The 13,592-nt window shown below is 45.7% G+C and overlaps 2 protein-coding genes across 17 annotated transcripts in view; one reads left to right on the forward strand and one right to left on the reverse strand.

The window, feature by feature from the left end:
- RUNX2 (RUNX family transcription factor 2) overlaps positions 1-13,592 on the reverse strand; it is a gene marked incomplete at its 5' end in the record, with an annotated part of 222,332 nt that overhangs the window by 161,535 nt on the left and 47,205 nt on the right. The window lies entirely within an intron of this gene.
- Positions 4,782-13,592, forward strand: part of SUPT3H (SPT3 homolog, SAGA and STAGA complex component) — a 215,988-nt gene continuing 207,177 nt past the window's right edge. For 3 of the 8 annotated variants that reach the window (XM_083730702.1, XM_083730708.1, XM_083730709.1), the window contains exon 1: positions 5,027-6,569. In XM_083730702.1, the coding sequence (XP_083586828.1) occupies positions 6,567-6,569 (3 nt within the window). In that variant the 5' untranslated portion in view covers positions 5,027-6,566. Of the gene's footprint in view, positions 4,919-4,997; positions 6,570-13,592 lie in introns of those variants that run through there. The other 5 variants (XM_083730706.1, XM_083730703.1, XM_083730704.1 and 2 more) reach the window with 5 other exon arrangements.

A 13,592-nucleotide genomic window follows, 5' to 3' on the forward strand; every position in this document is an offset into this window, starting at 1 on the left:
CACACTTATGTCAGCAACACTCGCTTGCTTTATCATCACACCAGCATTAGTTGTGAGTGGGTGGGAGCAATACAGTAAGTGTTGTTTGTGATACTTCCCAGGACGGTATCCAGAACAGAAGCACAACTGGCAACAGTAGTGACTTTCATTAAGCAGTTTTAGTCACAGAAACATGGGATTGCCAAACTTCATGTTCTAACTTTTATGTATGACAAAGCAAGAGGCCCATTCTCCTCATCCTGCGGCTGCCCTTGTTCAGCTCCCTTGGCGTGAAGGTCTGGAAGGCACAGCAGCCCAAGGAGAGGAGGAGTGGCTTTTATGACTTTTGAGATACCAGAGATATTAGAAATATTGGTCAAATCCTTTGAAATGAAAAAGCCCATGATTACTTTTTAGAGATATTTGCTATCAGTAAATCAATTGATATGCAGATTTCAAGAAATGAGTGGAACAAAGAATTTGAGGTTCCTATATTACCTAGACAGTGGGGAGTGCTTCAGTTTCTGTACCAAAGGTGTCTATGGATCTTACACAACAAAAAATATTTAGAATTTATTGGACTCCATTACATTTATACAGAAAAGGACTGTCTAAAACACCATGCTGTTGGAGATGGCAGCCAAGGCTACTGCCACCATGTCAATTCTGTCAGTACCTTCCTGAGCTCAGCTGTCTTCTATTTGGGACAGAAGATAAAGACTCAGATCCTGCAACATTTGGAAGAGTCTCCAGGACCCAGGCCTACTATAATACTACTACTACTACTACTACTACTACTACTACTAATATTTATACCCTGCCCATTTGGCTGGGTTTCCCCAGCCACTCTGGGTGGCTTCCAACAAAAGATTTAAAATACATTAAAATATCAGTCATTAAAAACTTCCCTAAACAGGCCTGCCTTCTAAATGTCAGATAGTTGTTGATTTCTTTGACATCTGATGGGAGGGGATTCCACAGGGCGGGTGCCACTACTGAGAAGGCCCTCTGCCTTGTTCCCTGTCTGGTTCTCACAGTGAGTGAACCACCAGAAGGCCCTCGGCACTGGACCTCAGTTGTCCAGGTTGAATAATGGGGGTGGATGGGGCTGGAGACCCTCTTTCAGGTGGAGACGCTCCTACCACCATCACACCAGCTCCAGAGCATGGCAATTGCACAAGGCAGACTCTCTCTCCTCCACTCAGCCTTCCTTTCCATGGATATCTCCTCCTCCATGGGCTCCAGGAAGGTCACCTCCTCTTTCAGATTCCCCCTCTTGGGACTGAGACACTGTCTTCTCCAGCTAAGATGTTGCCCAAGCTACAGGCACTTTGGACTCTTGCCAGCCTCGCCAGCTGCAACCACCCACATGTGAGGACCATGGTGAATGATGTTCTGAAATAATTACACGTCAGCCCAGTTTAATTATATATACCTGATTTTAAAACTGATGATTTTATCCATATTTTTATAATTTTATTAGGTCTGTTTGTTTCAAAGTCTATTTTCATTGCTATTTGAAAATAAGCATGTTATGCTATTTAATGTAAATGATATTTTGCTTTTACTAAGTGGCATATAATAATAGCAAAATTTTACATATATATATATATATATATAGTTCCTCACTAGGATACCTTTTTAAAATCCCCCCCTCCCTTCTCTGGCAGTCCTGTTAACAACAAGCAGTAAAGACACAGAGATTTTACCAACTGTGGTAGCACTTATCTGGTACACACAACCCAACGATCTGTGACAAACTGTATGTTGCCCAAACCACTAGTAGAATTGAATGGAGTATCCTGGAGGCCTGGCTGAAATCCTAAACAGATGGACTCATGTTGGGAAGTGAGGCTACACTGCAACATTTTATTGCAGGTCCCACTGGTTTCTTTGTAGTGCCCAAATCAGAAAAAATAAGGCACCTGGGATTATACCTTGATAGAGATGACTGTGCAGTACATCTATGGTCCATAGCTTACTGATATTAAGCTTATTTAAACCAGGAGTGGGGAACCTCCAGCCTGCTGGTCCACCTGGGTCCCCAAGGTGACCCATGAGGCCATTTCACCAAAACCTTGCCCACCTGTCAATCAGCTGTCATCACACAATGGTGGTGATGTCAGCTGGCAGGAGGAGGAGGAGGAGGGGTTCGGTGTTGGTCTGCACCCACAGAGGGCTGGTGAGCCAAGTCAAAGCAGCAGGATTTTAACCTTCACCCTCACTCATCAGCTGATGAATGGCAGGTTAAATCCTGCTGAGAGTTCTGCAGAGAGCAGGATGGAACCCGAGGAGTAGAGAAACCAATCCTGTTGGTGCTTCTTCACTGCTTACCATCTGTCCCAACTCCTGTGTTAGCTCTGACAGGTGCACACATTAAAAACACAGGTTAGCTAAGCAAATGATGACTTAGCATTACATGTGAATGCAGCCAGAGGTAATTTAGTCCTGAGGAAGACTATCTTTGAAATGCACTGGACCATTAAATCTGTGTTTAGTGCCTCCTTGAGACACCACTGTTGGTACTTATGCCTTCTCTCTGTTTCACTGTCAGGTTGAAATATAGCCCTGCCCCCCCTTGCAAAAAGAAGTTTTACCACAATCTAAACCAGTGGCTACATAACTGCTAATTTCGTAGGGTGCCCATATGATTTTTTTTATTGCAGGTTTCCTATACAATGCACTTCTGGGGGGCTACATTTTAAGCAAAAAATGTGTTAAAGCTGAATTCCTGTAGGAGAGAAAATCTATACCACAAAATAAAACAGCATTTGTAACTGATATAGTCTGCAATTTAACATGTGCAACATTTTTCTATAATTTATACAGTTGGACAGAAAATGAAATAAAATTGAATGCAGAAAAACTCTGTAATTCCAACATTCCTCCTAAATTGTTTCTATGGTGACAGCAAAGTATTAGTAACAGCAAAGAAAGCTACCAAGAGCAGAACAATATTAAGCATAAAAGAATTTGCCTCTATTGCAAACCATCAACAAAGATAACTATTTGGATGCAAGAAGGGCATTATTTCTTGAACAGAGAAAGTGGATTTTCTATGTTGGCATTTGCTTTGACTTCCTTGCAGGAGGAAATAAATAATTGTTTCTTTGCAAATGGTTCCATATTGGTTGTGGCTTTTACACAGGCACATTCCCCAAGCATGGAGAATTTCATGTGTTATACAGTTGTAATCCTTTCTTTTCAAAATTAGTAGTAACTCGCCCATAAAAGTGCAAACTCCAGGAAAGTTTGCCACATAAACAATGTTAGTTATAAGGTGCCATTTGCTGCAAGAGACTAAAATGATACAAACTCCCTTGATAGGAGTGTTTTGCTTTTGTGCAAACAGACAACAATCATCTCAAGCAGTTATGCTTCATGCTCATTTAATGACCCTATTGACAGGCTAGAGATTTGTGTGATGAATTTATGGAGGCTTCCATTGTGTTTTTGTTATATACTTTAGATTAGAAACTCTCCCAGTCCTCTGTTCAGACAGGAACTGTTACTATCTAGTTTCTGTGTTCAAGTAATGTCCAGCAGTACTAAAATGTTAGTGAATGATGTGCTGCAAGAAGAAAAAGTTTCTTTTCCCATTTTCTATGTTTTGAAGAGCCATGAAAGTTAAAACAAGTGAAAGAGTAAATCAGGCCTATTCTAATGTGAAGTTTGGTGCACACTATGGTTTGGGGCCCCTCCAATGTGTGGAAATTCTGAGACAGCTCATAATGACCTAAGTATCTTAAAGGTGACCTACAAAGAGAGAAAGGTTTTTTATGGCCTTTTTTTGGTGCTGACATTATTGAAAGAAGAAAAACATGCTGTAAAGTTTAGAAAACCCCTAATAAGGCTTGGTCAGCAGACACAGCATTCTTTTGCTGCAGAAGCCCTCAACTACTGTACTGTAGTAAGAAAGGAAGGACCTCACCGAATGAGACTGAAGCCCCCTTGGAACACCCTGGGACTTACACAGAGCCTTGGGCTGTAAAATAAATCTAATCCTGCATTGGGTTTCCGTTCAAGCCCCTCGTTCAAGCTTTGTGCCCTTGAAAAATTCTCAGAAGCTACAGCTGCTTCAAAATGTCACCACCTGATTATTGACTGGAACAGGCCGCAAAGAGGCCAAATTCAAGAGAGCTGAATTTCATGATTTCTGAGTTCAATTCCGGATGGTACCTGTATTTTAAAGTTCCAAATAGTCACCGTGACTCCAAACAACAGAGGCCACCTGCAGATAGTTTACACTGCTAGAACTGTCTCGTGTCAGTCGTGTGAAGACCTGGCCACCAGCTAACAGGATGCAGCGCTCCATCGCCCCCTCCCCGCAAATAAGGGTCTTGCTGAGAAGCAGTTCCATTGAGTTGACACACATTGGCGACAACTGGAGGCCCTCAGCCCAGTTTGATGTGGGGGGGGGGGGAGAGCAAGTGGTGCGTCTCCTGCCCCCCCCCCCGGGTTCTGCGTGTAGCCCGGCGCTGGACTGAGGAGGGCGGTGCTGGTCCCGAAGCGCGGAGCCCACCAGAGAGCCTTCCTCGCGGGCTGCCAAAATGTTGGCCCCACACAGCGGACCCCGGGGGGGGGGCAGCACCCTGGGGAGGGGGCGCGGGCCCGACGGGCGCAGCTCGGCTGCTTCTCCTGCTCCTCCTCGGCCTTTCTTCGGCGGCGGCGGCGGCGGCGAGAAGCCGGGCGAGCGAGCGGGAGGCGGCCTCGTCTGGCCGGGCGAAGATGGCGGCTGCCTGGCCGCGTCCCGCCCTCGGCCCGGCGGCGCCTCCTCCCGCCGGGCGCCGGGCAGGCGCAGAGGAAGCGGCCGGGCGCCCGTCCCGCCCTCGTCGTGGGAGCAGCCCGGCCCGGCAGCCGCGAGAGGAGGCGGAGCGGCGGCGGCGGCGCTGGCGAGGAGGCGGAGCGGCGCCCCTGAGGCGGCGGCGGCGGCGGCGAGGTCAGCGGGGAGGGCGAGGCGGCGCCGGGGCTTCCTCGGGCTGCCCGGTCTGGAGCAGCGCGGGCAGCCCGAGAGGGGAAGGCGGGCGGGCGGCGGGGTCTCCGCGGAGCCGGAAGAGCTGCTCCTCCTCCGGCGGCGGCGGCGGCAAGCAGCCTCCCCCGCGGACGGGACTCCAGGGCCCTCGGCAGCGCTGCCTTGCCCCGGAGCGCATCGCAGGTTCCACCCTCCCTCACTTTTGTGGGACAAGTTTCCACGCGGAATCACAGAACTCTAGAATTGTAAAGTTGGAAGGGACCCCGAGGTCATCTAGGCCAACCCCTGCAAGGCAGGAATCGCAGCACGAAATGCCCCCATCCAATTCGAAACCACCCCCGATCCTGCTTAGCTTTGCAGATGTGCCAGTTGCTGCAGCACCTTGAGCAGCCAGCCAGGTGAGCGAGGTGCTGGCGCCCAGGTGCCTGGCCCCTTGGCCCAGACCCGCCTGGCTTGTGGGGTTGGGTCCAGAGTGTCCTGAATGCTTTGCTGTGTGAGGGTGAGCCGTGCTGCATTGAAAGAGGCCGTGATACAACCGCTTCCAAGGAAACCGGCTCCGGGCCCTTTGGCTTGGGGCATTGACCAGTTGGGGGAAGGTGGTGGAGAGAGCCATGTTGGAGGGCCCAGATTATTTAGAGCCATTCCAGCCTGGGTTCAGTGGGGCCACAGACCTGAGTCGCCCTTGTTGCCCTGATGGATGACCTCTGCAGAGAGCAGCGCACAGGGAGTGTGACCTTGCTCCTGCTCCTGGGTCTCTCACCAGCACTCCAGGAAGACCATCCACCATCCTGGACCCATGGACTGGGGACAGTGTATTAAAGTAGTTCCAATCCTACCTTCAGGTCCAGAGAGTAGCACCGGGAGAGTACCTCTTGGCCCCCGGGCAGCTATTTAATATATGCCAGTTGGGGTTTCAGGGCAATGTGTCACCAGTATGCTGAGGACACTCAGTTCTATTTCTCCATAACATCTGAATGTTACGGAGAGACCGCACAGTCCTGGGGTCATTTCCTGCCTGCCTCCCAGTGCCATCGCTGCCTCCCAGGGGAGCAAGTTCCATAGTTCACACTATGCTGTGTGAAGAAGAACTTTCTTTTATCTGTCCTGACTTTTTCAGCTGTTGCTTCCTTCAGTATCCAAGAGAGAAAGGAAAACATTGCCACCCACTTTTGCTCAGGTCCTGCTTCCAAGCGTCCCACGGGGTCCCTGGGAGAACAGGAGGCTGTCAACTGTTCCCTTTTCTTGTGAGGAATCCTATTTGGAGTAAGGGAATTTCCCTTAAAAAAGGGGAAACGTTGACAGCCATGGGCTCTTACTATGTCTTATTTGATAAACTTCAAATGTGACTATATTTTTTCATGTGTAGTATATAAATTACAGATGTTTTGTTTGGGTATGATGCATTTGTTTGTCAGTATTAGGGCATAGGCTTTTGTGGGCTACGGTCTACTTCAACAGATGCATGAAGTGTGATCCTCAGTCAAAGTACATATACAGACAATTGTGAGTTAACCGCAGACATTGAGGTCAGGGAAACAAGATGAAGAAAAAGTACAGACCTGATAATTACATAATTATTTATGGTCATTACAGCTGGTAACAGAGACATCCTCTCATGGTAAGCCAAGCCCCTCCCCCCCCCCCGTGCTCTTTTTAAATTTGCATTCCTGATTATTGATGCTAATGGTATTGAGGTGGTTATATGCACCCCACTTTTAATATGGCTTGTGCCTAAAAAAGGTTTTGGGTGAGTATACTGTTTCATTTCTAATTGGTGCATATCTTCTTGCTTCCTGCTGAAATTCTGCAAATTTCACAAATGTTCTGGAGCAGGGGCATTTGACCTGCTTTTGTTGCACTATATTTAGTTATTACATTTATACCCCACCTTTTATGAAAGACACTTAAAGTGGCATTCATGGTTTTCATTCATGGGAGTCATTTTGGACTCACAGCTGTCCATGGAGGCGCAGATTAACTCTGTGTCCAGGGCAGCTGTCTACCAGCTCCACCTGGTACGCAGGCTAAGACCCTACCTCCCCGCGGACTGTCTCGCCAGAGTGGTGCATGCTCTAGTTATCTCACGCTTGGACTACTGCAACGCGCTCTACGTGGGGCTACCTTTGAAGGTGACCCGGAAACTGCAATTAATCCAGAATGCGGCAGCTAGACTGGTGACTGGGAGTGGCCGCCGGGACCACATAACACCGGTTCTGAGAGATCTGCATTGGCTCCCAGTACGTTTCCGAGCACGATTCAAAGTGTTGGTGCTGACCTTTAAAGCCCTAAACGGCCTCGGTCCTGTATACCTGAAGGAGCGTCTCCACCCCCATCGTTCAGCCCGGACACTGAGATCCAGCGCTGAGGGCCTTCTGGCGGTTCCCTCATTGCGAGAAGTGAGGCTACAGGGAACCAGACAGAGGGCCTTCTCGGTAGTGGCGCCCGCCCTGTGGAATGCCCTCCCATCAGATGTCAAAGAGATAAAGAATTACCTGACGTTCAGAAGACATCTTAAGGCAGCCCTGTTCAGGGAAGTTTTTAATATGTAATGCTGTACTGTTTTTAACACTGATTGGGAGCCGCCCAGAGTGGCTGGGGAAACTCAGCCAGATGGGCGGGGTATAAATTATTATTATTATTATTATTATTATTATTATTATTATTATTATTTTCCTCCCCACTCTTTCTATCCTCTCAACAAACCCAGTGGGGTAGACTAGACTAGGCCGAAAGATTTGAAACCTGGCCTCCTTCATCCCTGTCCAGCCCTCTAGCCACTGCAGCACACTGGCGCTCGGGATATAGGCAAGAGGGCCTCTCTGGACAGCCATCATGCTGGAAGCATTTGGGAAGCATGGTAGAACAGCTAATAAAGCAAAATGATGTTTGGGTGACCCGGTATAACCCCCCCCCCCCACTAATGCACATGGAGAGGCATGAATAACAAGATGAAGAGGGGATATGAGAGCCACCTTCAAATATCTGAAGGGCTGTGCCATGGAAGTTGGAGCAAGCTCTGGAGGGTAGGACTCAAACCAGTTCAAGTTACAAGAAAGGAGATTCCGACTAAACATCAAAGAGAACTTTCTGACAGTAAGAGTTGTTTGACAGAGGGAGATTGTGGACTTTCCTTCCTTGGAGGTTTTTAAGCAGGGGTTGGATGGCCATCTCTTGTGGATGCTTTAGCTGAGATTCCTGCATTGCAGGGGGTTGGAATGGACCTTGGGGTTCATTCTAGTGCTACAACTCTACGTCATTCAGGCAGTGACATGTTGCAGAATACCTGTGCAAAACCCCCGCCAGTCTGCAGGGCTGCCAAATTAACACGTGTAGAGTGGTAAACATCCACAGTGATGATTCAGTCCACAAAGAGTAGGGTCAAATCTCTTGATGTGTCTGTAGTAGCAGTTCCTCTGCTTCAGTTTGGGCCAGACTCTGTGGCAGACCCTGATGCAGACTCTGCCCTCATGGCAGGACCTAATAATTCCCCCACAACATGAGAGGATATTGCACCTGCTCATCTTCCAGCATGACATAAGCCATAATCTACCAGCAATACTTTTCTGCAGTCTGTATAGGACAAACAGGCAGTCTCTGTGCAGAATAAAAAATGGACAGAGATCTGATATAAGTACTGGCAATACTGAAAAACAAATGAGGGACATTTTAACTTGGCAGGGCACCGTAACTGATCTTAAGGTGGCCATATTGGAATGGAATAATTTCAAAGGGAGGCTTACATGAAGAGGCGTTCAATGCTATCCGTTCTGGGTTCATGGATTATTATCGCACTATATGTGTTAATTGGCTTGTCCTGCCAGGATGCCAGTGTTCCCAGCACCATTGTTCATTAACAACCAATTAATGACATCCGTACTTCTTTGCATTTCATTTTCCTCTGACCTCACGATTAGCAATCCCTAGTACATGCCATGTGTGGGTATTTGCCAACTGATTATATCACTTCATGCAAATGCATAGGCTGCAAAAGCTAAATTCATAAGGCTTTGTTGTTACCACCATTGTGTGTGAAATGGGGAACATTTGGGAGGAATTTAGAAATTACATACTCTTACCCCAGCTCCTTCGATTTCACCTAGTAGTTTGTGTATATCTGGGACTACATTCAGTACATAAAATCCACACATTCTTTTAAAAAAATCACACTGCATATGTGTAAAGCATTTGGCGTTCCAGAAGGAAACATTTGAGAATGTGTTAAGGCAAAACGTTGAAATATTAAGGGTGCACTGTTAATTTCAGAATGTTTCCAAGATTGAACTTACTAGATGGTTTGCAACTTAAAGTTAAATGGAACTGGTCAGTGAATGTAGTTGATGAGGTGTTTTATGGAATACCTTGTTTGGAATTCCTCCCAACCCCCACCCCACCCCCAAGAGGTTCTCTTGCTTCCTGTTTTGAGCATTCTTCTTAATACCATAAGTCATAATAATATAGTACTTTTAAAAAACATTTATAAACCTCCCCTTGGAATTTATGGCATACTTTTTTCAACAATGGTCCCGATTCACGTAATCAATCTTTGCATTTGCTGCACTTGTTTTTTGACTGGGTGATTTATTGGCCGGCTTTTAAGATTCTCTTATGTTTTTTTCCCTGTTGCTCAAAAGATTTTTCTAAGGGTTGCCAGCCTTGTTTCAGATCAGTGTCAGTGTCAGAAGCTTGAAGAATGACTTTTGTGGGCTTACTAAACGCAGAGGAAGTGTCTGAAATGTGATTAGTCAATTAACTACATGTTAACATGGAGCAGTGTGCAATTTAATAAACGTATATGTTTTAGCAATTATATTTGCATAATAATCTTAGGCACGGTTGAAAGTTAGGGGCTAATGACATTTCTGCATGAGCTCCTAAAGCAATAAGACATGCTAGACACTGCATTCCCTGTGATTATATGCACCCCAAGGGCAACATTAAGGCACGAGGCCAAACCCAAGAAGTGTGATAATCCCCCAGAAATTAATTGAGTGGAATGTTGGAGGCTATTGAGAAACGTAATGCACACAGAGGGGTGGGGAGGAAACTAGTTAGACCTCTGCTTCCACTTGTGCTCTCTTCTGCTGGCAAGAGGGTGATCGCCTCAGGCAGCAATCTGTTCAGTGTGAATTACAGAATTGTAGAGTTGGAAGGGCCCCCATCCAGTCCATCTAGGGACTCCTGGAAGGGACTCCATCTAGTCCAAACCCTACAATGCAGGAATCTCAGCTAAAGCATCCATTGACAGATGGCGATCCAACCTCTGCTTAGAAGCCTCCAAGGAAGGAGAGTCCACCACCTTCCGAGGGAGACCGTTCCCGGTCAAGCAGTTATCACCCTCAGAAAGCTGTTCTTAACCTTTAGTCTGAATCTCCTTTCTTGTAACCTGAAGCCATTGGTTCAAGTCCTACCTTCCAGAGCAGGTGAAAACAAGCTTGCTCCATCTTCCATCTGGCAGCCCTTAAGATATTTGAAGATGCATGGCTTATTCCCTCTCAGTCCCAAGATATGCTTTCGGGCGAAATATACCCAACTCCCTCAACTGTTCCTCAGAAGCTTAATTGTTTTGGAGTGACATATTCCACCAAACGATCATGAAAACACCACAGTTCATTTGGTTATGATTATAGCAGCATAATTCTAGGTTGAGAATTGGACTAGTCAAAAAAGATTTGGGCCAACTATTGTCACAAAATGGTCAAGTATTTTAAAAACAATAACCTTTTGAGAGCAACAGAATATTACCAACATAATTGATGCTTGTGCTACTTACGACAGTAAATTATTTTGCTCCCCCCCCCAAGGAACTTAGCATAATACACACCAGCCTTTCTCCACCTTGGGGTCCCCAAATGTTGTTTGACTACAACTCCCATCATCCCTTGCTAGCAGGACTGGTGGTTGGGGATGATGGGAGTTGTAGTCCAGCAACATTTTATATTAATCTACTCATGGAGTTGTTCCGAGGCTGACAGTATGCGACTGGCCCAATGTTGCCATTGAGCCTTATGGTCAGGTGAGAATTCGAACCTAGGCCTGTCTTCCTGGTCCTAGTCTGGCCTGCTGCCTGCTAGACTTTTGCCTCTGTTTGGAGAGGTCTAAAGTTATAGTACTTTGCTTCACTGCTTGTTTTGCCCCAATTGCTGCAGAGCTAGGAGATAACTAGCACTAAGGTAATGACACACAGAAGTATTCATTAAATGTTTGACTGGGGTCAAATAAGAGTTGACAATATTTGACTTGCTTTCCAAGCCTAAATAATTTTCTTCAGTTTAAGCAAGGGATTATTCTGTCCTCTACTCCTTGCTTGCATATACTTCAGAGCCCCTGCCTTACTTGCCAGATCCTTTTCTTTCTCTTTCCACCTCCTAGACAAAATTGTCAGCAAGGCAAATCAGGGATTTATTTGACCTTCCATTCTTAGCAGAATTCTATGAATTCTAAACTACCGTAATTTTCCGTCTATTAGATGCCCCCATGTATAAGACCCCTCCTATTTTGGGGGACTCAATTTTAAGAAAATGAGGGGAGATTGCCCAAAGTTGTTGAGCCTCTCCCCCCCCCCCCCCCAGCTGCGGGCAGGAAACCCTCCCTAGATCATTTCCTGCACGCAGGTAGAGGGAGTGTTTCCCTCATGCAGCAGTATCGGGGGAAGCTGCGCGCCACCAGCCAGCGCCGCCAGATCACTCCCTGCGCACAGCAGCACCTCCCCACCCCGCCACTATCCGTGTATTGGACAACCCCAGTTTTTTGACATGATTTTTCTGACAAAAAACCTCGTCCACTGCACGGAAAAATGCGGTAATGTAATTCTAATACCAGGGTTACTGAAGTCTCTCATGACTACTATATCTCTCCCCTTGGAAAGTTTGGTCACATGATCTAGGAGGGAATTACCCGGGTCTTCTGCCTGGCTTGGCACTCCAGCACACCACCACACAGTGATTATTTATTTTTACACAAATGCTCTCAATGATCTTTCATGTTCAGTTTCATAGATTTCCAGGTTTGTCACTGGGGGCCCAAGTTGTCTAGGAGTGCCAGAGTGCCTTTCACTAACTTCCACCCGTATGACAGCTGTAACTGTTAAAACGTCTGCAAATCACAACTTTCTGTGCTGCTCCTGAACTTTCTCAGTAATTACTGTTCTTCTTCTGTGAATTCAATTTAGTCAACTTACAAGCCCAAACAACATTATTTAGTTTTTCAGGCATGTTGTTAACTTACTATGAATGCCCTCATATCTACTGACCTTGTAATATAATGCTTCTCTATATTGAGCCACAAATGCAATTTGTGTGGTTTGCAAAGATGACTTGATTTGGAGTGCAGTTATGTTTAGATAGGTGCTGAATGGCACAGGTTCTGATCAGTAGAATTAATTTTGTTAGACAGTCCGAGGATGGAATTCATTGGACAACCTGAAATGGTTCACTGTAGCCATGGCTAAGAAACTCTCAAGCACTTGGAAGATGTAGGTATTACTGGTACCTGAGAACTGGGAATATTTATTCAACCCTGCATTGGACTATCACCTTAGGTTTCCAAGGGCATCTAGGCATGTAGAATACTTTTCCTGGAGTTACTGTTAGTGAGATCTGATTTGTGTTATGAGTACAGAAAACACTGTTCTCTTGAAAAGAACTGTCTCTTGCTATAATGATAGAGAATCTTATATTCTTAGAGAGAGCTTCACCATGAGACTCCAGATTAGCTGTGCTGATACAATTCAGTATGTTCACAAATGTGTCAATATGATTTCAGAAGTTCAAGTAGATGTTGATGTGATTTTGATTGCTTCTGCAGTCAAATTATGCTGATTCTGCTGTTTTATTGAAGTATCCAATAAAGTTTAAAAAGCCCATAAGATTCTTGGGCAAGCATAAGAAATGACATAATTTGACATATTGCCATTTTTCACTGCTAGGCTTTCACTACTTATCCGTACCCCAGCCAGCCACAAATATTCTTCTCCTGCTGCTCCTTTTTAAGTAATTTGTGTCACATTGAGCTGCCTCAGAATTTCTACATACAAAGCATAATTCACCCTAAATCAGAATGTCCTTATTTACCTCTATTTTTTTCTGTAAAGTTATTACAATATTACATCTCCACCCCCAGCACAGCTTTCCTAATGTTGGCTGCAACATCAGGGCAGTAGCTTGCAATCTGTGGAACCACGATATAATGCGCAGTGCCAGAAATGATTCTGCAGAAGCCTGTGTATATGTTTTATTTACACACACACACACACACACACACACACACACACACACACACCCCTACCTATATTCTATTTATAAAATTATTTCTATACTCCCATAACATAAAATATAGGGGTGGTATACAACAATAAAACACTATTAAAACAATGCAGATAATCATTAAAGTGACCGGCTAATCAGTTTCAACAATTGCAAAGGCCTGCTGGCATTTAAAAAAACCCACTCTTCCAGAGATGCCGCTGAAAATAAAAAAGCAAGAATGCTTTGCCCAATCTCTGCTGGAACAGTCTGTCTCAGCTTGGGACCTTGACACTAAATGCCCAACTTCCAATGGAGGCCAGTTGAACTTCTGTAGTGCAGGGGACAGCTAACAGCAGCACACCTCTAATACCTGCTCTGAGGGCTCAGGGGGGTCTTTA

The sequence above is a fragment of the Podarcis gaigeae genome, assembly GCF_964106915.1.
Source record: "Podarcis gaigeae genome assembly, chromosome: 3".
Classification (NCBI taxonomy): Eukaryota; Metazoa; Chordata; class Lepidosauria; order Squamata; family Lacertidae; genus Podarcis; species Podarcis gaigeae.